General features: G+C 56.6%; 2 protein-coding genes across 3 annotated transcripts; one reads left to right on the top strand and one right to left on the bottom strand.

Moving 5' to 3' along the window:
- Positions 1–1,667: 1,667 nt before the first annotated feature.
- Positions 1,668–10,248, bottom strand: CALY (calcyon neuron specific vesicular protein). 2 transcript variants are annotated; one of them, XM_036109622.2, is made up of 6 exons: positions 10,120–10,248; positions 4,117–4,271; positions 3,229–3,342; positions 2,520–2,633; positions 1,991–2,331; positions 1,668–1,813 (listed from the first exon to the last, which is right to left on the bottom strand). In XM_036109622.2, exons 2-5 carry the CDS (start codon positions 4,249–4,251, stop codon positions 2,014–2,016), a joined length of 681 nt encoding a protein of 226 aa, XP_035965515.2. In that variant the 5' UTR covers positions 4,252–4,271; positions 10,120–10,248; the 3' UTR covers positions 1,668–1,813; positions 1,991–2,013. The 2 variants fall into 2 exon arrangements, with proteins under 2 accessions (XP_035965515.2, XP_035965517.2); XM_036109624.2 differs by having other exon boundaries at positions 10,037–10,193.
- Positions 10,249–10,373: 125 nt separating this feature from the next.
- PRAP1 (proline rich acidic protein 1) lies at positions 10,374–20,717 on the top strand. The gene is made up of 6 exons (XM_036109626.2): positions 10,374–10,592; positions 15,914–16,058; positions 18,601–18,667; positions 19,352–19,404; positions 20,187–20,296; positions 20,419–20,717. Exons 2-6 carry the CDS (start codon positions 16,051–16,053, stop codon positions 20,649–20,651), a joined length of 471 nt encoding a protein of 156 aa, XP_035965519.1. The 5' UTR covers positions 10,374–10,592; positions 15,914–16,050; the 3' UTR covers positions 20,652–20,717.
- Positions 20,718–22,855: the final 2,138 nt, after the last annotated feature.

Genomic DNA, 22,855 nt, shown 5'->3' with positions numbered 1-22,855 from the left:
GCCTGCAGGCTTCAGAACCGTCAAGGTCATGACAGACACACTGAGCTGCCCCAGGTGAGAAACGGGTAAGGAGGATGTGGCCAGGCTCCTGGACCGTATCTCAGGCCAGATTTTTTTTTTCTACAAAGGACATTATTGAGACAATTGGGAACATGTTAATAAGGTACATAGATTAAATAAGAGTATTGTTTCGAAGTTAAATTCCTGATTTTGATCATTGCATGAAGTAAGCACATGCCCTTCTTAGGAAATCCACACTGAGGTATTTAAGGGTAAAGAGGCAACTTCCTCTCCAAGGCTCAGAAACACTTTAGCCAGGTGACTATCAGAGAGATGGTACTTGCTAGAGAAAGACAGGAATAGGGGGACAGATGACAGGTCATGATTGGCAGATGAGCAGATGGATGGAGGGCTGGCTGGACAGATAAGAGCCCAGTGATGATGGACACAGTACTCACAGCCCAGCCCTGACCTGCCCACCCCCACTCCCCCCACCTGGCCTCCAGTGTGTCCATGGTTTCTCTGGAACACTTCGAACACTTGTCTCACCCACTTCCTGGTCACTGCCCCCTGTTCCAAAGCTGCTCAGACCCCTCACCTTGCCTCCCTGGCCTGGAGGCTGGATAGTCCCATATCGTCTGAGCGCCCAGCCCTGTGTCCCCCCACATGACCGCACTGGGGCCAAGGGGGTCCCCCCAGGACTCTGACCCATGTCACCCGACACTGGGAAGCACGCTGAAAATGCCTGTCTCTTTCCTGTTTCTTTTGCATGAGCTCCCAAGGCTGTCATCCCTACCTCCCAACCCAGCCGTTAGTGCTAGGGCCTGAGTTCACCTCTCACCAGGTGGGGTGTCTGGGCTTAGGATCAAAGCCCTCAGAGGAGGATAGGTGCTGGAGTGGGGGCCATGGTCAGGCCTAGCCAGGCGGGAGCAGACCTGGGCTTCCCAGTGCTGAAGCAGAGGGGGAAGTGGGCCATGCTGTGGGCTGGATAATGAGACTCTTGCCAACTCCAACATCCTCAGACCTCCCACCTCCCCTCTAGCTCCAAGGGAATGGGAGATGGGGGTGCTCTGGGAGCAGGGAGCCCTTTCATGCCCCAGGGATGGGCTCACATCCCCTCTCCTGTGGCCCAGGGCCCGGTGGATCCATGCATTCTCTCATTTCTTCAGTGACTCATGCCTGTGGGCAGGCAGTTGGGGGAAGGAACCATATGTGGGTGCTTGCCCAGAACAGGGGAATTCAGATACTCCCGTCAAATGGGGTAGTTGTGTGGGGACCAGGAACGGCAGCAGGGGATGGAGCAGCTCTGCTGGATATAGGGTAGGGGGTAGTCAGGGATGGAGCCCAGATCCTAGAGGCTCCCCTGAACAGAGGTGAGCTTATTTCTTTGCAGTCAGCCGAGCAATGGACCAGACAAAGCCCTGTCCACGCTGGGCCCTGACACCCAGGGCGGCTCGCACAGTGGCCCTGGCCTTGTCCCTGTCCGTGAACCGCGGCTTCCCAGGGCGGCTCACTGCCCCTCTACCACCGCTCTTCAGGAACCTTTGGGGTTCCTCTGGGCAGTAGGGGTTTGGCATGATGCCAGTGCTCACCTACGCGGGGGGGTTGGGAAGGCAGGAAAGAGGCCAGCGGGACGGAGGATGCTCAGGAGAAACAAGAGACCCAGGTGGATGTGAATCTTTACTTAGAGAAAAGCAACAGAGCTAGAAGCTCAGGGGGCAGGGGGCATCAGCGAGGGGTCCTGGAAGCAGGGGCACGACCACAGGATGTGAGAGCGTCGGGCGAGGGCTGTCACAGGTGCCGGCGCGGGGCGCTGCCGAGACAGAGGGGAGGAGGGGCGAGAGCGGGCGCTGCGAGGCGGGTACACGACCCCTCACCGCCCACCTGCGTGGGAAGAAGTGCATGGCTGAGCCCCGCCCCTCCACTTCCAGTTCACGTGACCCCCCGCCCCCATCCCCTCCTCCCCGCCCCTTCCCCCCAGCACACCTACCCGGGCTGCAGGTGCGGAGGCCTTCACTGGGGGGCCGGGGGCGGGACGCTGCCTGCCGCCTTCCGCGCCGCCTCTTTCTCTCCCAGCGCGGAGGCCTTGCCGGGGGGCTCGGTGGCCGCCGCCCCCGCCCCCGCCGCCCCCGCCCCCGCCGCGCCCGCCTGGGTGGGCGCCTTGGGCCCCTCCTTGACGGCGCGGTAGCTCCCCCCCCAGGCCGAGGGTGTCTCCGTGCCGTGCTTGCGGCTCAGCGGGTAGGCCCCGATGGCGGCCAGGATGCTGCGGTGGCGCTCGGGGTCCATCTCGGTGTAGTACATCTCCAGGGTCAGCGGGGTGCAGATCTTGTGCTGCGGGAGGGGGCGGGTCAGGGGCGGGGTAGGAGGGCAGAGGGCGGCACCGGAGGCGCCCGCCTCCCACGCTGCCACACGGACACCTCCGTGGGACCCTCCCTGGCACTCTGCCCAGCGGCATCCGAGCACGGGAAGGCCTGGACTGCCCCACGCCCCACCCCGTTCCGCAGCTCGCCAGGCCTTACCCGAAGCAGGAAGCCGTCGGGGCAGGTGAACTGGTCGTACCAGATGGCCTTGTACATGATTAGGACACAGCCCAGGAGCGCCATGGCAAAGGCGATCATCCGTGCGGTGGGCAGCTGCAGGGGCGGGTGAAAAGGAGAGGGACCCCGTGGAGGGGGGTGTGAAGCCGCGGCAAGGGCCAGGGCAGCGGTCAGGGGCTCACTGGCATCTGTCGGGGGAGCGCTTCTAGCTCCCAACAACAGAGGAGAGGAGACAGGGCAGGTTTCACTGATGAAAACCAAAAGGCTTTAGAAATGGTATGCTAAAAATAACCAAAACCATCATTTAGTGAACTTAAGGGCTAAAAAAACGGGGGGGGGGGGAATATTAAGCGGATACACAGCAGAAGTGACTTTCCATACTACATACAAAACCCACGAGTGGCTAAGGCAGAGACACACGGCCCACTGGGAAAAGGGGCACACAGCAGGAGGAGGGGGGGCCCAGAGTGGCTCTCGAAGCTCCTCGGAAGGAAACTGCTGTTCTCACCCCCTTTATAGCAGGATGAAGGCCTCTGAATGGGGTGAGAGCAGGCGAGGGAGCAGGGGGGCCCCAGCCAACCGGCTCAGAGCACGGGCACCCATGCCTGCAGCTGCCTGCTCACCATCTCCCCTGCCCTGAGCCCCCCTGGAATCGACCACCGGGCAGCGTGGGACTGGGAGGTTGGGTTACCCTGCGCCCTTCCTCCGGGTGGTTACAGGCCAGCTTCTGGGCCTCCAGGTCGGGGAACTTCTTGGGCTGGTCCGGGGAGGACAGCTGGTATTCAGTCTGTGTCTTGATAACCACCTGTGGAAAGAGATGACCTGGAGGACCCTGAACTGGGAGGACTGGGAGGGGTCCAGGGGTCAGCTGACCAGCAATGGTGTGGGTCCTGACCAGCTGCCAGGACTGTCTAGTGGCTAGACTCCACTGGTTACGAGCCAAGGCTAAGGGAAGGTGGATGCTGGATGCCTGCTGGGCCATGGCAGCCCTGGGGCCTGGCCACACCACAGAGGGAGGCCCTCAGTCTGAGGGCTGCCTTCAGTTCTAAGGGTGTCAGCTCTCCTTGCCAGGAGCTTCCCCTGTAGCTGTTCCACATCTTGGCTCCCTCCTCCAGGAAGTCCACCCTGACTTCTCCTCTGGCTCCCAGAGTCTTGAGGCCCCTACCACATGGGGCGCAGGCAAGTACAGTCCTGTGCTCTGTGAGTGCTCCCAAGGGGCAAGCACTGAGCCTTCCCACCTGTCTGTCGAGAACGAGGTCCACAACTATAGTAGACACCACTGAAGCCCGCCCAGATCCCTGGAGAACTGCCCTCGGCCAAAAGTTGACCGACATGGGTTCAGATGGCTGCCCCCTCCCCTCCTGCTGGGACAACTTCTGATGCCGGTCATGCTCCAGAGCTCTGGTGGGGTCAAGCAGGACTACACCAGAGCTGAGTTCTGCTTCCTACAGATTCCTCCAGAAAGGGGCTCTCCCTCAGTCGTTGCACAAAGACCTTGTCTCGGGCCCACAGGGAAGGGTGGGCATTTTTGCTTGCTGAGCCCCTGCTGACGGCCCTTCCTGCTGACCCAGGCCCTCACCTGCTCAGGGAATGGTGGCTGGAGCTGGCTGACATCCAGGGGGCTGATCAGAGGGACGCTGTCCGTGGTAGCCCCGTCCTGGTCCCCGGGGTCTTTGCCCGGCTTCCCGGAGAAGCTGCAACCCAGCTTCACCATGGTGAACGGTGGTCCTTGTCCTGTGCAGAGGTACAAACTCAGGTTACTGCCCACTCACCACCTAGCGGATGTCCATGCCAGCTTGTGAGGGAGCGAGAGGGCCCCAGGCTGGCCCCAGTGTTCCTCATGCCAGAGCCAGGGCAGGCCATGCACGGACAGGCCAACCTCTCAGGACAAACTGGGCATGTTCAGCCACAGGCCTCTAGTCCCTTCCTGCCCTCTGGTCTCCCCGTGGGCCCCAGAGCCACGGACAGGGTGGCGCGTCTGACCAGTGAATGCCCAGACACACAACACTGGCAGAGTCTGCCATTAGCCAGCCTGCTCTAGGGCACATTCTAAGGGCTGCTATTGTGCTCAACGAAAATGACCCCAGGGCGCCTGGGTGGCTCAGTTGGGTAAGCGTCAGACTCTTGATTTCGGCTCCGGTCATGATCTCAGGGTCCTGGGATCGAGACCTGGATCTGGCTCTGTGCTCAGCGGGGACTCTCAGATTCTCTCTCTCCCCCTGTCCCTCCTCCCTTCCCCTAAAATAAATAAATACATAAATAAAATCTTTTTAAAAAAATCATCTGATCAATTTAAATAATATCTGGGAAAGTATTTGACAAGATTCAACATCTGTTTATTATTTTAAAAGTCTATTAACACTCTAGGGGCAGAAGGACACCTCCTTAATCTGATTGATAAAGGCCATCCACAAAAATCCCTACAGCAATCCTTATTGAATGTAAACAGTGGAAGCTTTGCCTTTTAGATGAGGAAGGAGATAAAAAGGCCTTTTATTATCAGTTCTATAAATCATGGTGCTGGAGGTCTGAGCCAAGCTGTAGGGCAGGAAAAATGGATAAGAGATAACAGGCCTGGACGAGGTCAGGTAATACTCTGTTCATGAATCGAACATTGTGTGCGTAGAAAATCCACATGAATCTGTGGATCCATTACAAAGCTTGAAGAGTGAGTCCAGCAGGGTCCATCCAAGGCTTTTAGGAGTCATTATATTTCTATGTATCAGTGACAAAAAATTAGAAAATAAGTTTTTGAAAGACTCTATTTAAACGGTATTGGAAATACCAAATGCTCAGGAACAGACTTCAGAGAAATGGAAAGAAATTCCATATGGAAAATCATGGAAGACCTCAGGCAAAACATTGACTAAGACAAAAGGAGACCTAACTTCCTTAACAAGTGGGGAACAAAATGGTAATGGATTTTGGAAGGTTCCACATGTAAAAATGTCATTTCCCCCCAAAATATATCTGTAGAATCAATAAATACCAATCAACAGCCCAACAGAATTTTTTTGTGTGTGAACTTGCCAAGCACTGTAATTTTATACAAAAAGTAAAGGAACAAGAACACATGTGACATCTTGTAAGAACAAGTGGGTATTCATCCGCCAGGTGCCCAGCTTACACAGCCGTGTGGTACTGGTGTGTGGTGCACAAAGCTCCGTGTGACACACCCCACACACAGGGACCACGGATTTGTGACAGAGATGCCATGCAAAGCAGGCGGCATGGCCACCTTTTGATAAACAGATGTCCACACGGAAAACGGACCTAATCCCTACCTCCCATCACACATAGAAATCTACTCCAGGTGGATACACCTAAGTTGGAAAAGCATCTTGAAAATAATACAGGAGAATATTTTCCTGGTCTGGGGGAGGGAAAGAGTTCCTCAATACGAGAAATAAGTACTAACCATAAAAGGACTACATTAAAATTAAGAACTCCCGCTTATCAAAACATAGCCTTCAAAGAATGGAAACAGAAAGCAAGACCGGAGAAGATATTTGCAACATGCAAAGGACTTGTGGGTTCGTCAACAAGAAATGTTCAGGTCCTAACCCCTGCTACCTGTGCATGTAACCTTACTAGGAAATAGGGTCTTTGCAGATGTGATCAAGTGAAGATGATGTCATACTGGATTACAGGGGCCCTAACCCACTGACTGGAGTCCTTACAGAAGGGGGAAATTTGGACACGCACAGGGAGGTGGTCATGTCAAGATGGAGGCAGAGGTTGGAAGGACGCATTCACAAGCGAAGGGATATCTGGAGTCGCCAGAAGCTGGGAGAGGCAGGAAGGATCCTTCCCTAGAGCCTCAAAGGGAGCACAGCCCTTCCCAGTTCTTGATTTCCAGCTTCTTGCCTCCATAGCCTGTGAAAGAATAAATGTCTGTTGTTTTAAGCCACCCAGTTGTGGTAATTTGTTACAGCTGCCCAAGGAAGCCAATACAGGGCAGATATCTAAAGTATGTAAAGAACAGCTCAAGTTGATAAAGAAAAAGATAGATAAACCCAATAGAAAAATGGACAGAGAAGGATTTCAAACGGCCATGAATACTAAAAAGGTGCTCACCCTCATTAGTCCAGAGGGAGACCAGTTAGAACCAGCTTAAGGAGATACACTGAAGCCCATCCAAGCCCAGGAGAGCTCAAGGAGCGAAAGACGCCGCACAGTGGTGTCAATTCAGAGAATCCACACACGTCGAACTTCGACCAGCCCTCATTCCGGGGTGCACAGCCAGCAAAGAGACGGGTGTGCATGACCGTGGATAGCAGTGCTGTTCCCACAGAAGTACACAGCACCACACATCATCCAGAGTAAAACAAGTCAATCAGCGGAGGCATTCCTAGCAAATGAAGGGTCAGAGCTGCATGCAAGCACAGCCCCGAATCCCACCAAATGAGGTTGGCCGAAGGAAGCCAGGCACAAAGCCGGCTCAAGAACAAGCCAACTCTGACATAACCTTTAGGAACCAGTCTCGGGTGATTAGGGACACGCACTCCAGGGGTCCAGACCAATGAACTGCTTCCGTGTCTGGAGAGTCTGGGTGGCCTGCCTTTGGGGGAGGGGAGCGGCTTCAGGGACAGGTGGGGATTTCTAGGCTTCACTTGGATGGTGGATGACTGGGGAGCACTTACCTTAAATCATTAGGCTACACATTTGTTTTATGTCCTCTTCCCAATATTCATTATATTTCACAACAAAAAGAGTTCAAAATAAACGAACCCAACAACCAAAGGACAGCAAGCTGGGGGCACAGCTACCCCATGCCCTCCCCCAGGATTTGGACCCTGATGTTCACCTGAACAGAGAAGGTGAACGCCTTGGCCACGGTGCCCTGGCTGTCCCTCGACTCCCTTCCTTGTGAGGACCGAAGGGCCGAGCCCCAGGGGCTGTTCTTCCCTCCCTGGCCATTGCCTGCACCCACCCTACAAAGACAGCTGGGCCTCTGAATCCCCAAACTTCTGCCCTAGGTGACTTCGCCATCCCCAAACGCCTCTCACTGTAGCAGCCCCACCAGCGCAGGTGCCTACCAGGCCCATAGGTGACCCAGTCTCTCACACCCCAGAGGCCAGGGCAGGCAGGGTGGGAATGCAGAGGAGCTCCCACCCAGAGGCAGAGAGGCAGGCAGATGCCCAGGATGGAGAGTGTGCAAGGTGCTGGGCAGGGAGGTCAGGGATGTGTAGGACAAGAGGGAGGGGTGGCCAGGAGCGGCACTGTGGGGCAGGCAAGAAACAGCCAGCTAGGCAAGAGAGGGGCACCCCCATCGTGGACTTCCCCGGCCCTCCAGGGAGGAAGGTCTCATTAGGGCCCTGAGCTGGGGCCCTTCCTTGGATTTACGCGCCTGGCCCAGGGCCCTTTCAGGTCAGCGAAGCGTCCCCAACTCCCACTCCCTGGCTGGAGGGCTTTTCCTGAGGAGAGTCGGGCTTGGCAGGGGAGCAGCCTGGGGAGGACTCACGGACACGTCCGCACCTGCCCCAGACAGGCGCGCGATGGGTTATTCTTCACGCGGACCATGGAGACGACGTCCGCTCTCTGTGAGGCAGAGATGGACAAGGAACCACCGGAATATAAATATAAAGAGGTCGGGCTTTGCAGCGCGAGGAAGAAAACGGCTCAGGAGCGCTGGGAAGGTGCCACGGAGGGAGGGACTGACAGGGGACAGTAGGGGAGGGGCGGGGGGGGGCAGCAAGTGCCCCGGGCTTGAGGGGAGCTTCGCAGGGGCGGGAGGGGTGTGGCATTGCAGGGGGAGGGGGCTGGAGGCCTTCTGGCAGCAGCGTCCGCGCGGCTCACAAATCCAGCCTATGGTTTGCAGAGGAGAGTGCGGAGGGGCAGAGCTTGTGGCCGCCCCGCAGCCCCGCAGCCCCGCAGCCCTGTCAATCTCGGGTTGCTGGCCACGCCCGCTGGAAGGCTGGGCCGGGGTCTGCCCAGTCTCCCTACAAGGAGCTCCGCCTCTGGGGTCTCTAGGAGCCAAACCTAAGCTCCAACTCCTCCGACATGGCGTGATGTCCATGTTGCGTCATCGCGGGTTTCCATGGAAACGGAGCCGGGGATGACATATCTTCGTGAAGGAAAGGAGACATTTGGGGCCTTCTGGACTCTCCGCTTCTGGTTCCAGGCCTCATGCCCCCGGCAAAATGCTGGGGAAGGGGCTGGGCTACATGTGGGACCCCCTCCCCCGAACATTCGTTTCCCTCGCTGAGTCATGGGGACCCTCTGGGGAAGCTGGCTGGGCTCATTCACACGACAGACACAGAACTCCGTGGACTAGGGGGGTCACCCCTACTCCTCCCACTGGCCCCCCTCCCTCCCCCCTGCGCTGTAATTGTGTCTTCTCCAGCGGGTCATCTACTCCCACCCGCTGTGGGCTCCTGGGTCCGGGCGGTGCCTGCTCCTCTCCGACGTTTGGGGAGGGGGCGCGGGGTGGGCGCTGAGGCTGTGCTGCGGGGCCGACGCACCGACGGAGAGGCGGGACAGGGCCCTCAGCTGAAAGCACTACAGAAGCCCGGCTGCAGATCCGCGGGTCGCAGACTCGCATTCACCGCCCCCCTCGTATGCTGCGTCACTCAGGAGGGTGCGCGCCGGTGCGCACGGGCGCGGGCTGGTGCGGCCTGGGCACAAGCGTCCTGCGCGTGTCGAGAGCGTGCATGTGACTGCGGAGCGCAGGGCACTGCGTGCTTTGCTGGAACCCCGCGGAGCACACACCTCCGCCCCCGCCTCACCGCCCCCCGCCCCAGCCGCAGCCCCCACCAGAGGCCCTGCGGGCGGGTCCTGGGTTTGGCTTTTGGTTCAAGGGTAGGTGAACTGCGAGCGCCAGCGCAGCCCCGAGAGGGGAAGCGCAGGTTTGCGCCCAGCTTTGGCTTCCCACACACCAGCCACCTGTGGCCCCGAGTCCCCGGGCTGCGGCAGGTGGTTCTGGAGAAATACCCCTCTGCCTGCCTCCTGGCCACCACGCAGCTGCCCCCGCCACAGCCACCCCGCTCTCGGTGCCAGCAATGCTTCTCGGTGATCTGGTTCGTCCGACGCCTTCTGCCTCGACGCTTCCCCCGCCTCCGCCCCCCCCCCGCCCCTCGACCCCCGCTCTCTCCCACCCTCAGACAGAGCTGAACGGGTTCTGGAACTGGCAGCCCCTCCCCACCTCGGGGACGCCCACCTCCTAGTGGCTCTCTCAGACCATGGTGAGGGAGCCGATGTTCAGCAGTCCGACCCCCACCCAAGCTGTCCGGCTGTGCTGAGGACCGGAGATCCGGGCAGCCGTCGGGTCTGTGCAAGGCTGGATACCTACGGTTCTTCTGGAAGGTCCAGGCAGCGGCTCACCCCGCGGAGGCCCCCCGATCGCCGGGGAGGCTTGGGGACAGCACCCCCGCTCCGGTCAGCAGAGACCCCAAGGGAGGACCCCCGGCTCGACCTGGCTGCCATTGGGTCAGCCGCAGTGCCCCCATCCCTGCACACGCATCTCGCACACGCACCTGCACACGCACCTGCACACGTACCTCACACACCCGTGCACACTCCCCTGCACACACTCGGCCCCCTTTGCCCCCGCTCCACAAGGAGAAATGTGGAAATGGCTCACAGGCGGCTCCAACGGGCAGCTGTTGCAGGATGCGGTCGCAGGACGAGGATGCGGAGGAAGGATGCGGTTCCAGACGCTTCGCAGCCGGGGCGGGGCGGGGGAGGGGCCGAGCCGAGACCGAGGCTGCTGTTGCCTGGGAGACGCGGGCGGAGGGACGGGAGCACTTGCGTCTGCTGCTGCCGCTGCACTACCACTGTGCCCCCCCATCGGAGCTGTGCGGGGTGGGGGCGTGGGGGGGTCTAGCCTAACACGCACACCCCTCACACTCACACCGCCTCACTGCGGGAGAGCAGACACCTGGCCAGCTGAGCCTTGGCTGCTCCTCGGCCTGGGGGTATCCAGGCTGCCCCCGCGACCTCGGTCAGGTGCTCAGACTTTCCTTCTTGCTCCCCTTGGTTTGGCCTTCACGCCCGCAGAGGAAGGCCTCCTCATGTCTCAGCGCCTGAAGCCCCTGGGCCGTCAGCTTTCCTAGGGTAAGCCTGTCCTCTTGTGCCCCAGCACCTGCGCCTTGACCCCATACGGAAGGCGCTCCGTAGGCGTTTGTCGCGCGATCGAGTGCGGGGGCTCAGCCCTGCTGGGGTCAGGCTCCACATCCCTGGGTCCCAGCTGGTGGAAGACAGCAAGGAAAGCAGATGTTAGCAGTGATTGGTCTCTTCTGCTGTTGAACAAAATTTGAGTAAAGCCGGTCTGGCTAGGCCCCCTTTGACCCGCTGATGGGCACCTGGACTGTTTCCAGCTTTGTCTATTGTAGACGGTGTTGCTGGGAACATCATACTTGTATTTGTGTGGACACTGGCCTCACTTCTCTGGGTAGGTACCTAAGAGTGGAATTGCTAGGTCAGATGGTAGCTTACGTTGAACTTTTTTTTTTTTTTTAAAGATTTTATTTATTTATTTGAGAGAGAGAGACTGAGAGAGAGAGCACATGAGAGGGGGGAGGGTCGGGAGGGTCAGAGGGAGAAGCAGGCTCCCTGCCGAGCAGGGAGCCCGATGCGGGACTCGATCCAGGGACTCCGGGATCATGACCTGAGCCAAAGGCAGTTGCTTAACCAACTGAGCCACCCACGCGCCCTTATGTTGAACTTTTTAAGAAAATGCTAACCTTTTCCCAAAGGGGCTGCACCATTTTACATTCCCACTAGAACTGGATGAGGGTTCTACTCTCTCCACCTCCTGCCAACACTTGTTATTGTCTGTCTTTTTTCCAGCAGCCAAATAGCCACCTGTGGTCATCAGCTAGGGCCACCATGACAGAGTGCCCCTTGGGTGGCTAAACCACAGGAATTTGGTTCCTTACAATGCTGGAGGCTACAAGCCTGATATCAAGGGCAGGGTTGGTTTCCTTGGAGGCTTCTCCCCTTGGCTTGTGTCTTCAGATGGTCACCTCTCTGTGTGGGTCTGTCTTCACCTCCTCTTCTTATAAGGACACTAGTCAGAAATGGATTAGGCCCACCCATAAGACCTAATTTTTTTTTTCAAGTTCACTTATTTAAGTAATCTCTGCACCAAATTGGGGCTTGAACTCAGGACTCCAAGATCAAGAGCTGCATGCTCCCCCAACTGAGCCAGTCAGGTGCGCCCCCTATGACCTCATTTTAACTTAGTTATCTCTTTAAAGATCCCATATCCAAATACAGCCACATTCTAAGGTGCTAAGGGTTAGAACTTCAACATAAGAATTTGGGGGGGAACGATTCTGCCCTAACACTGACCTAGTGGGCATGTAGTGATATTTCACTGTGTTTTGAAATCGAATCCCTAATAACTAATGATGCTAACTAAGCATCTCTTTATGGATTTATTAGCCACTTATATATTTTTGATGAAATATCTGTTCAAATGTTCCAAATATTTTTCGTTGGGTTTTTTGTCTTATTATTGAGTTGTAAGAACTCTTTATATATTCTGAATACAAGTCCTTTATCAAATATATAATTCACAGTGTCTCACAGTCTATGACTTGTCTTTTCACTTTCTTGGTGGTGTCTTTTGAAGTGCAAAAGTTGGTCATTTTGATGAGGTCCAACGTCCATTTTTTTCTTTTATGTACCATGCTTTTGGTGCTGTAAATTTTCTCATTTTTTTTCTTTCAGAGGTTTTACAATTTTAGCTTTCACATTTAAGAATGATGCATTTTGATTTTTTTTTAAAGTAGGCTCCATGCCCAGCATGGAGCCCATCGTGGGGTTTGAATTCACAACACTGAGCTCAAGATCTGAGCTGAGATCAAGAGTCGGACGCTTAATGGACTGAGCCACCCAGGTGCCCCTAGAATGATGCATTTTGAATTAACTTTTGTGTGCGATATAGGTTATATGTCTAAATTGTTTTGTGGAGTTTTTTTTTTTTTTTTTGGCATATGGACATTCACTTGTCTCAGCACCTTTTGTTGAAAACAGTCACTTTTCCGTATCAAATTATCTTGACATCTTTGTCAAAAATTCGTTGTCCATATATGCATGGGTTTATTTCTAGACCCTTAATTCCATTTCCCTCATCTATTTATCAATCCTCATGCACGTGGCACATCATTTATCACTGTGGCTTTATAGCAAGTTTTGAAATGGAAGTAGTGTGTGTCTTCCAACTTTGTCCATCTATTAGAAAGTTGTTTTGACTCTTCTGAGTTTTTTACCTTTTCACATAAATTTTAAGATCAGCTTGCAGATTTCTACAAAGAATCCTGCAAGGAATTTGATAGGAGTTGCATTGAATCTACAGATCAGTTTTGGGAGAATTGCCATCTTAACAAAATTGAATCTTCCAATCCATGAGCATGGAACACTTCTCCATGTATTTAGATCTGTAATTTCTCTCAGCCCTAGTCTTGTGCTTCTTTTGTTAAATTTATTTCTATTTCATTGTTTTCAGTGCTATTATGAATGAACTTTTTTCCTAATTTCAGTAAAATTGTTCATTGCTAGTATATAGAGAAGACTGATTTTTGTATGTTGATCCTATATCCTGAGATCTTGCTACTAATTTATTTACTTCTAGTAATTTCTTTTTGGATTCCTTAGAACTTTCTAAGTATGGGATCACATCCTCTGCAAATAAAGAGTTTTACTTTTCCATTCTAATTGAAGCATAATTTTCTTTTTCTTGCCTTGCTGCACTGCTTGGAATCCACAGTACAGTGTTGAATAGCAGCGTCTTCATCTCAAACCCAGTCTTAAGGAGAAAGCTGTCCACCCTACACTGAAATACGGTGTTTGCTGTAGGTTTTTTGTACATGCCTTTTTATCAAGCATGTTCCTGGTTGAAAGTTTTTATCATAAATGCGTATTGGATTTTGTCAGATTCTTTTTCTGCATCTATTAAAATGATGACATGTTCTTTGTCCTTCATTTTGTCCGTAGAGTGTAATGTATCAATTCATTTTTGAATATTAAATCAATTTTGCATTCTTAACATAAATTCCTTTTTATGCGTTTTAATATTTTCTTAAGAATTTTTTGTCAATGTTCATGGAGAATACTAGCCTATACTTTTCTTTTCCGTATAACATCTTTGCCTCTGGAGTCAGGGTGACACTGGCCTCCTAGGAGCGTTCTCGTCCCCTGCACAGTCGCTAAGACGGGGCCGCGGCCTGTCCCGTCTCTGCTAGGAAGTCAGCTGTCAGCCAGATTCCTGGTGCTCTGCCAGGCGTGGTTTTTTTCTCTTGCTATTCTCAAGACTTTGTCTTTGGGCTTCAACAGTTGAGCTGTGATATGTCTTTGTTTTATCCTAGTTGGGGCTCATCGAGCTTATTGGGTCTGTAGTAAATGCTTTTCATCAAGTTTGGAGTGATTTTCGCCATTCTGTATTGATATATTCTTTCTGATCCTTTCTCTCCCTCCTCTTCTTTTGGGACTCTGTATCTGTATGTGTACAAATGTGGTGTTGTGTGTGTGTGCGGTCATGTGTATACACGCATCTGTGCGCCTATGCGTGTAGGTGTGGGGTCTTTGCTTGTGTGCGCACGTGTGCTGTTCGCATATGTGTATTATATGTGTATGTGTGCATATGTGGGTGCACCGCACGTTTGTGGTGTGTATGTGTGTGTGCATGTGGGTACATATGGATGGGATGTATACGTGTGTGTATGGGTGCGTGTGTGCGTGTGTGGTGTTCGTATGGGCGTATGATATATGTGTGTGTGTATGTGTGTGCTTGACACTCGTGGTCTAACAGGTCTCTGAGATGCTGTTCATTTTTCTTCTTTTTTGGTCTCTTCAGATTGGATAATTTCTTTTGATCTGTCTTTAAGAGCTTATCGAGGGGCGCCTGGGTGGCTCAGTCGTTAAGCGTCTGCCTTCGGCTCAGGTCATGATCCCAGGGTCCTAGGATCGAGCCCCGCATCAGGCTCCCTGCTCCGCGGGAAGCCTGCTTCTCCCTCTCCCTCTCCCCCTGCTTGTGTTCCCTCTCTCGCTGTGTCTCTGTCAAATAAATAAATAAAATATTAAAAAAAATAAGAGCTCATCTAGCTTAAAGATATTAAATACTGAAATGTGTCTTCTACTAAACCCTCTAGTGAATTTTTAAATTTTAGTTATTGTGTTTTTAAATTCCAGAATTTCCATTTGGTTCTTTTAAGAATTCTGTTTATTGAAATTACTTAAGACATTTCATCACCCTTCTCTTTAATTCTTTACGATGGTTCCCACTCAGCTCTTGTCTGCTAAGTCCAATATCTGGGTCCACTCAGAGATACTTTCTATTACCTGTTTTTCCCCAAATATTGGTCACACTTTTCTTGTTTCTTTGCCTGTCTTGTAATTTTTGGTTGAGAAATAATGATTTCATCAAGGGAACAAGTGTGTCATACCAATGCCGGAGGCTAGTGGTGGGGAAACAGGGTGAGCCAGAGAGGGTGTAGGGGGACTCTACTTTCTGCTAGATTTTTCTCTGTACCCAAAATTGCTCAAAATCTCAAATCTCTTCATTTAAAACAAACAAACTAGATGTCTTAGATTATAGGTTGCAGTCACTTTGGATTCTGGTATTTCCCGCTGAGGGTGATGGTTGTTTGTTTAGCAGTTTCCTTGGGCTGGATCTGCACACTGTTTCCTTGTGATGTACGCACTGACCTCACGCGGTACCTTCCCCTCCCTGGCTCTCTGACAGCTGGCTTCCCGTGGGTTGCCCCTGGGTCTACACTGCGCAAGGCCGTGCCTGGTTGGGCAGTGGGGTTCTGCTCTCTGCCGACCGCCGGGAGCACACAGACACATTGAGGCAGCTTTTAGGGCTGCTTCCCTGACACGCCCTGCGGAGCCTCTGTGCCCACCGCCCGTGAGGAGGCTGCTGGCCCCTCCCTTCCCACCCAAGGCTCAGCGCCTGTTTGAGCACCCACTTCTCAGTTGCGCCTGTGCCATGGGTCGCGTTCCAGAGCTCTGATCCGGTTGGTTGTAAGGCTCCTCACTCTAACTTGTGGGAAGCCCCAACCCTTGCACGTGTCTCTGAGCAAACCCAGCTCCAGGAGGAGGCCTGTGCCCAGAGTGCCCAAAGGGCAGGGGGCTGCTGGGACGGTTTTCCAGCTTCCAGCCAACCACTCAGCCCAGTTTGGGGTCCAATGCCCCCGGGTCACAAAGCTCCAGCCTGCAACATCAGGACACTTTGCTGGTGGGTGGCCAGGAGGAATGGGCACGGAGCATGCAGATTCCAGTGTGGGGAGCTGAGGTGGGAGGGGCGCTGCATCAGGTCCGTCCCGAAGTGGGTGGTAGGGGACTCATGGGAGTGACAGCTGGTGGAGAGCCAGCTGGGTAGAACCAGTCACCGGTGTAGTTGGGATCCCTGGTCTCTGACCTCTGTCCAGATACGCCCACATGGGCCATAAAACCCCGAGGAACCTGGCTTGGGAGGAGCAGGGCCAGGTGTCTGAGTCACTGTGTGCTTGGATCTGGAACTACGGGTCCCCAAGAGCATCGTCTACGCTGAGAAGGAGACCCCATCATGAGAAGGTAATGCCCAATGCTCCTGAAGCCAGACCCCCCCAGCCCCTGGGGCACCTCCTTCCCAGGTCAGGCTGGCTCTAGGGGAGGGAGTTGGCGGGGAGGAAGGGGTGGCTCTCTGTCCTCACGCCAGTGTTTGGCTGCAGTCCCCAGGGCTGCCAGAGGTCCTGAGCTACCAGTGATTGTGGCCCATCTGGTGTCTGCGTCCGGGGACTAGCTTTGAGGGCCACCCCTGGGATCCCCATGAGAGAGAGAGCACACCTGTCCCTTGGGGTCCCTTGACCCAGCAGAGAATCACCCCTGCACATGGGAGGGAAGAGGCACCAGGTTTGTGACTGCCCAAAAGAAAGGGTTGGGTCAAGAAGAGGAGGCTGGAGGCTGGCAGGGGCTGAGGGCAGGGGTCAGATGCTACCCTGAGGGAATATCACCCTGGAAGCAGGGATGTGTGCTGGGCCCCGGGGCCAGAGGCTGTCTTCATCCCATGGGGGGTCCCCTTTCCTCCTCCTCTATGCCAGAGCCCTCCCCTTGCCCTCCTGTTCTGAGGGGTTCTCCTTGGAACCCTGGCGTGAACCAGAGGCCATACCCTCCTGTAGAGAGGTGGGTTGCTGGGTGGCTTGGGGGCCTTGGGAACACTTTGGTATCCAGAGCTGTCTTCCTGGAAAGAGATCTACAGGGGGCCCACAGCCAGGATGCCCCATGCTCCCCGCTGCCACCCCCACTCTCTGGACCTGGCAGAGGCCCTATCCTGGGAGGTGTGTGAGGTGCTTTCCCTGGCTTAGCTGGACAGCGTGGTGGTGGTGTAGAGTCCAGACACGTAGGCACAGGTCCACAGTTCAGCCCCTGCCAGCACGAGAGCTGGCCTCTGTCTGTGAGTCGGTGCCCGGGAGAGGCAGGGCAGCTGAACCAGACCAGGCCAGTGCCCCGAGGTCCAGGGCACGCCCCCGCCCTTTGGCTCCGGTGGTGTGCACAGGAACCCTCACCCCAAAGCGCTGAGCCACTTGGAGAAGAGGCAAAGGTCTTTGTGGAACTGGAATCTCTGGCTACAAGGGTGGGGCAGCTTGTAGGAAGCCTTGATCCGAGGCCCCCACTGACCCCCTGGGCTCCCTGGCCCCTCCCAGCCCTGCCCAGCCTGCCACCCGGCCAGCTGCAGAGACAGAAAGAACCCTTCCCCAGAATGCCAGGAAGAACCCTGTGTGCACACAGACTGTTACAAGATAAACGGAGGCATATTAAAATTTTGAGTTTATTTGAGCAAAATCAATTAGAATTGGGTGGAATCCCATCCGCAGACAGGAATTACAGGTGGAAGGGAGCGGGATGACAAAGTTCCAGCAGCAAAACGCCGGTGGGTCATTGCAGGGTGACTTTTCTTCAGGGGACAGCAGGGGCCTGTCGGGCAGATGACCTACCCAGGGCTGACCGCGCGTTCCCGCCTCACTGCTTTAAGGATCCATTTCAGGGTTCGGGTTGGTGACCCGGGGCTTGGGGTGAGCGATTCCATTTTGGGCCTGTTGTCTTGTTTTTTAACGAGACACACACACATATGCTCACCCATGCACGCCATATGCACCATGCACACACATCATGCCCACGTGCACCACACACCACGTGCCCACACCACACACGCATGCACCACACGCTCGTGCACACACCACACACACATGCAGCACACACCACGCGTGCACACATACACACGCACACACGCACACACACTATGCACACACCATGTACACTTGCATCACGCACACACACACGCACCAGGCACCAGTCTCCCATCCTCTCCTCTCCTGTCTTGGATGAGGCTTCTAGCACCTTTACTGCTGGGTCCATTTGTCACCTGTCCTGTGTTTCTTTGCAGACTCCCTGCTTGGGGCTTGGTCCTTGGCTCCTCTCCCCTCTTGGCCATCCTGGCCTCCCTAGGGGTCAAGGTGAACGTGTCTGGGAAGAGCACCCATCCTCCCTGCCTCCTCTGGGGCTTCGTGCCCACGCACTGACACCGCCGTCCACCCACAGCCCTAGACGAGCCAAGGCGCAGTCTGGCCCTGAGGGAACCACCGTGCACAGCTTCAGGGGTGCCATGGACAGAGAGCACTCTGAGATCCTTGCCCCAGGTCCTAGCCCATCAGCACCTAGGCGAGGATGCTGTGAGCCCTCACCGCTCTGTGCCCAAGGGGGTGCGTGTCTGTGTGCGGCTGCTAGCCCAGATGCTGGGAGCTGTAGGCAAGGCACGGATCATCATATCCACCCGGCGGCCCGTGCTTGCAGCGGAGGATCTGTCCAGAATGTTGGGTGCAGCGGGGCAGCGGCCCCTGGTCTGAGGGGCCCTGGGAGCACGCGTGGGCCTGTGGCGGTCCCACGTCTCTGTGCCTGTGTGTCCTTGGTCTGTGAGATGGAGAGACCATGAATCTACCCGTGGACCTGGCCCCAGGCCTCCCTGGCTGGGACCCATACTGCCAACCACACCGGGCTGCCCCGCTAGGTGTCCTGTCTGGAGGTTGATGAGCAGGAGCAACCCTGGCCGGCCTCTCACTCTCCTCTCTGGTCCCCTCAGGCTCCTCCTGGTCACCAGCCTGGTGGCTCTGCTGCTGGGGGAGACAGGCTCGGCTTTCCTGCCCCAGGTATGTGCGGGCTCCTCCGCCCAGCCCTGCCCCACCAGCAAGGAATGTGAAGGAAGGACACCAAGTGCGGCGGGTGGCCCTGTGGGCACTGGGAGGGACCCTCAGGGTGAGGGGGAGCGGGCCCCTGTGTGGGGTCTGATGGGCAAGGCTCATGGACGCCCAGGTGGTCCAGGTGGAGGAGGGGGCCCTTGATGACACTCACTTGCACTGAGTCCGAGCGCATCCTCCGTCTTTGCGCATGCTGCTCAGGTGCTCTCTGTGCAGGTAACTGGTGTCAGGCCGTGTCTCCCCATCCCTCTTCCCCTCCTACCCCGCCTTGGGCCAAGACCACTCAGACTTGCCCACCTGGGAGAGACCGGGTGAAGGGGAAAGCCCACCCCTTCCTGGCAACAGACAGCTGGTCGCTCCCCAGGGGTCACGTTTCATTCACTCCCCCGTGCTCAACTCGCTCCACAGAGGGCTGGACTCAGAGGAGCTGGCCCCCTTCCTCAGGCCGTCAGCGAGGGAGGAGTGGTGCAGACGCAGCCCCAGGGGTGGCCCTGTCTCTCCAGGAACCACACGGCTTCTGTCCAGTCCGCAAAGGGTGGGGTGGAGTCAGCAAGTGTGGTCCAGGGGGCCTTGGAGCCATCTCTCTGCAGGTGTCCTCTGACCTTGGACCCCACACCTGTGACCTCCCTCTTCCAGGTCCTCATCAAGACCAAAGGCCATGTCGGGGCCCCTGAGCGGGACACAGAGGAGTGAGTGCCCCCAGCAGCCCCTTCTGGGAACCCCCTAAGCTAAGGGCGTTGTGGATGGCGGGGAAGACCTGCCCAGCAGCTTCGGGGAGGGGGCCATGCTCCAGCCAGCATGGGCCCCCACGGGACCTGTTAGCGGCTTACCAGAGCCGGGGGGCAGGGGGGCTCCAGGATGATCCCCTAGCTCTCCTAGCAGCCTCCAGGATAGTTACCCCACCCCCAGGGCCGTGGCCACAGACAGAGGTCCTCCTAAGCCATGCCCTGTTCCCTGCACTCACATGAGGCAACCCCGGCTGGTTTCTCCCCCAGGGCCACTGGGCCAGGCCAGAGGGCAGAGAGCCACTCCCCAGCCTGCACAGGCCTGGCCTCCGGAACAGGAGGGAGCTCCTGCCCACGTTCTCTGGGTCTCCATGACCCAGGGCTGGGCCAGGACGTTTTCTCAGGGGACACCCTTAGGATGCCTCCCAAGGGATGCTCCGACCTTCCTGGGCCCCCTGCAGCTCAGGGATGTGGTGGGGAAGCCTGGCCTGCGGGTCTGGGTTCCGTGGAGTTTGCCTGGCCGTAGCTCTTGGCAGGGGGGCAGGGGTGCTTGTCCCGGGGCCCCTGGGGCAGGTGGCGAGTGATGGAACTGAGCCACCAAGGACTCTGGTGGGGAGCAACTTCCCACTAGGTCTCCTGCTCGGGGCCCTCAGGCTGCTCAGAAGGTGGGGGCACCCTCACTGGCGGGGCTGGCTGGCTGCCTCCGTCGGAGCAGGTAGACCTGACTGACCCAGCTGTGCTCGCAGGGCCTGGGGCGCCCGACTGGTGGAAACTCTGATAAAGGACAACCAGCTCATGGGGCTGCTGGTGGCACCAAAGCCTGCAGCTGCCACGTGGGAGAAACTGCAAGGTCAAGGTGGGCACCCCTGGCGGGGCACAGGGGGAGGGCGGAGAACAAGGTCACAGCACAGGAGCCCCCATGGAGTCGGCTTCCCTCCAGATGGGAACCACGCCTCCAACCCATCTCCTTGTCCTTAGGCACCAAAGCCCAGGCACGAACCGAGGACACCCTGGGCCATGTTCCAAGCCCCAGCTGGGACCCTGAGCCGGACCGTGATGACCTGTACCACCCACCACCCGAGGAGGCCCAGGAGGTCCAGGATGAGGCGGGGCTCTGGTCCTGGGCACTGTCACTTCCCCAGGTGCTTCAAGGGCCAGAGGAGGATCGAGACCACATCTACCATCCCAGGGAGGATTCCTGGGGGCCCTGACCCTTCCCCAACTGGAAAAATAAACCTCGCAGAGGTGGAGGCCACATGTGTCTTCAGGAACAGTGACCATGGTCCTAGCCTGCTGTGTCTGGGAGAAGGGAGGCCCACAGGCTTGTCTCCACACATTGAGAGCCCCCAGAGCTCCCCCAACCCAGCACCCCTGCTCTTGGAATAATCTGCTCCCCTTAGGCCTCCTCCTTGTATGCTGGGATGGGGCTAGGGGCATGGCAGAGGTCAGTGGTTGGGACCAGTCAGCTCCCCGCAGATGGGCCCTAAAAAGACGGCAGGAGGCTGCCCGTTGGTGGGCGCTCAGGTGGACAGGTGCACCGCTGCTCAGGTGGGGGGCGGTGCAGGACTCAGGCCAGACTCCCGGTGCTCTTCATTCTCTGGCTGCTTGCCCGGCGCTGTCTGAGGGGCCCGGATCCCAGGGCACGGCCCGACCTTGCAGCTGTGGGCACGAGCTCGCTGGAGTTATTTCACATACTGGATGTGGGCAGACTGTGTGTGCAAATGCAAATGGGGTTGTGTGCGGCGATCACGCCCCTGGATCAGGAGGGAAGCATGAGTGCCTCCCACTCCCCAGCCTGAGCCATCCAGTGCTTAAGGCAGAATAAAGCACCAGGCAGATTCAGATGCGTCCGGCTGCTCCGGGGATGGTGGGCTTGTCCAGGGTGACCTCATGTGCCCTAGAGTTCCGTGTCCTCCTGTGGGTCCCCTCTGAGGACTTGAATGGTGGCCCACGCCCTAATGCTCTGCCTGACGGCTCACGTGCTCACCGCCTGGCATTGTGCCACCAAGTAGGGGTACTGTCATCCCGTTACTGAGGAAGGGACCCCAGACTGGACAGTGACCTGTTCATGGTCCTGCTCTGACAGCAGGTGAGTCCCAGCCTCACCACTGTGCACCTTGCACCTGCTCTTGCCCCAGACCAGGAGCCAAGTGCACGGCGAGGCCCCAGACTATCCCGCATGGCACATGTGAGGGTTAGTAGGCCCGCGGGTCGCCCCGGTCTGAGCAATTTGGGTACGGGCAGTTGGGGCCCAGCGCCCAGCTCAGATCCAAGGTCAGTGGTGGCCACGGCCCTGGACAGCCCAGGGTGGTTTGTGGCCCAGTCTCTCTCCGGCATCCCTGGAGCCAGGATTCCCCATGGGCATTTCCTCCAACCCAAGGGTGCAGCCACGTGGCCGAGAGCTCCTGGAGAGACAGTGCCGCTAGGATTTGGGAGTGGGCCGTTGAGGTGTGTGAGCCTCGTGAGCAGGGGACGCTGGAGGAGGCAAGAGACTCTCCAGTGTGACAACATCCAAAGGCATTTGGCTGTACACCTCAAATGTGTACAGTTTGTTGTATGTCAGGTAAGTCTCAATAAAGCTGTTTAAAGAAAAGCCTTTGTGTGGCTAGCAGTGGCCGTGGGGTCAGGGGTCTGAGGTTAAGCCCTGGCAGTGACTGGGCCCGGGCAGGGTCCCTTCCCTAGGCTGAGCCCCAGACCTCCAGCCCAGTGGGCCTGCCTGCCCTCCAGGTTCTCCTTGGCATCTGGGACACCAGCCCCGGTCCCAAGCACGGGAGCCTTCCCCAGGCTCTGAGGGACCTAGAGGCCCAGGAGCCCCCGTTCATACCAGCTTCTGCACCCACATGGCTAAAGGAAGGCCTGGAGGGGAGGGCGAGGGTTTGGGGAGACTCTGGGGTCCAGAGCAGTGGTGGCAGGATACTCCCACCGTGAGCACCCTGAGCCCCCGCCCCAGCCTCATGCCGGAAGCCATCACAGCCTCCCTCCCACATGCTGCCTCCAGGCAGGCTGGCCCTTTGCCTGCTGGGCAAGGGGCATCCTCTTGTCCCTTACCTCCCCACCCCCATTTCCCAGGACAGCTCAGGCCCCTGTGTGTTCAGCAGGCACTCAACCACTGGAGAGAGGGAACAGATGACCGGCCCCCACCCTCTCCAGCACCCAGACACACAGTCACCTCCCAGAGCATCCAGACCAACCCGTCCCCCCTGCCTCCCTGCCTTTGGGACTGAAGGAATGGCCCTGGTCTTCTCAAGGGCCACCTGAGTGTCTGCGCCTGGGGGGCTGATTGCAGAACCCCCCTCCACTCAGGGCTGCCCACCCCCAGGCCTCTTGCAGTGCAGTCATGGCCCCCCCAGCGCAGCCCTCTGTGGAGTCTCCTCACATGAGGATCTCTACTTGTGTGAGCTCTTGTACCGAATCC

Source organism: Halichoerus grypus, chromosome 7, assembly GCF_964656455.1.
Source record: "Halichoerus grypus chromosome 7, mHalGry1.hap1.1, whole genome shotgun sequence".
In the NCBI taxonomy this organism is placed as follows: Eukaryota; Metazoa; Chordata; class Mammalia; order Carnivora; family Phocidae; genus Halichoerus; species Halichoerus grypus.
This window is presented reverse-complemented; position numbering and strand designations above follow the sequence as displayed.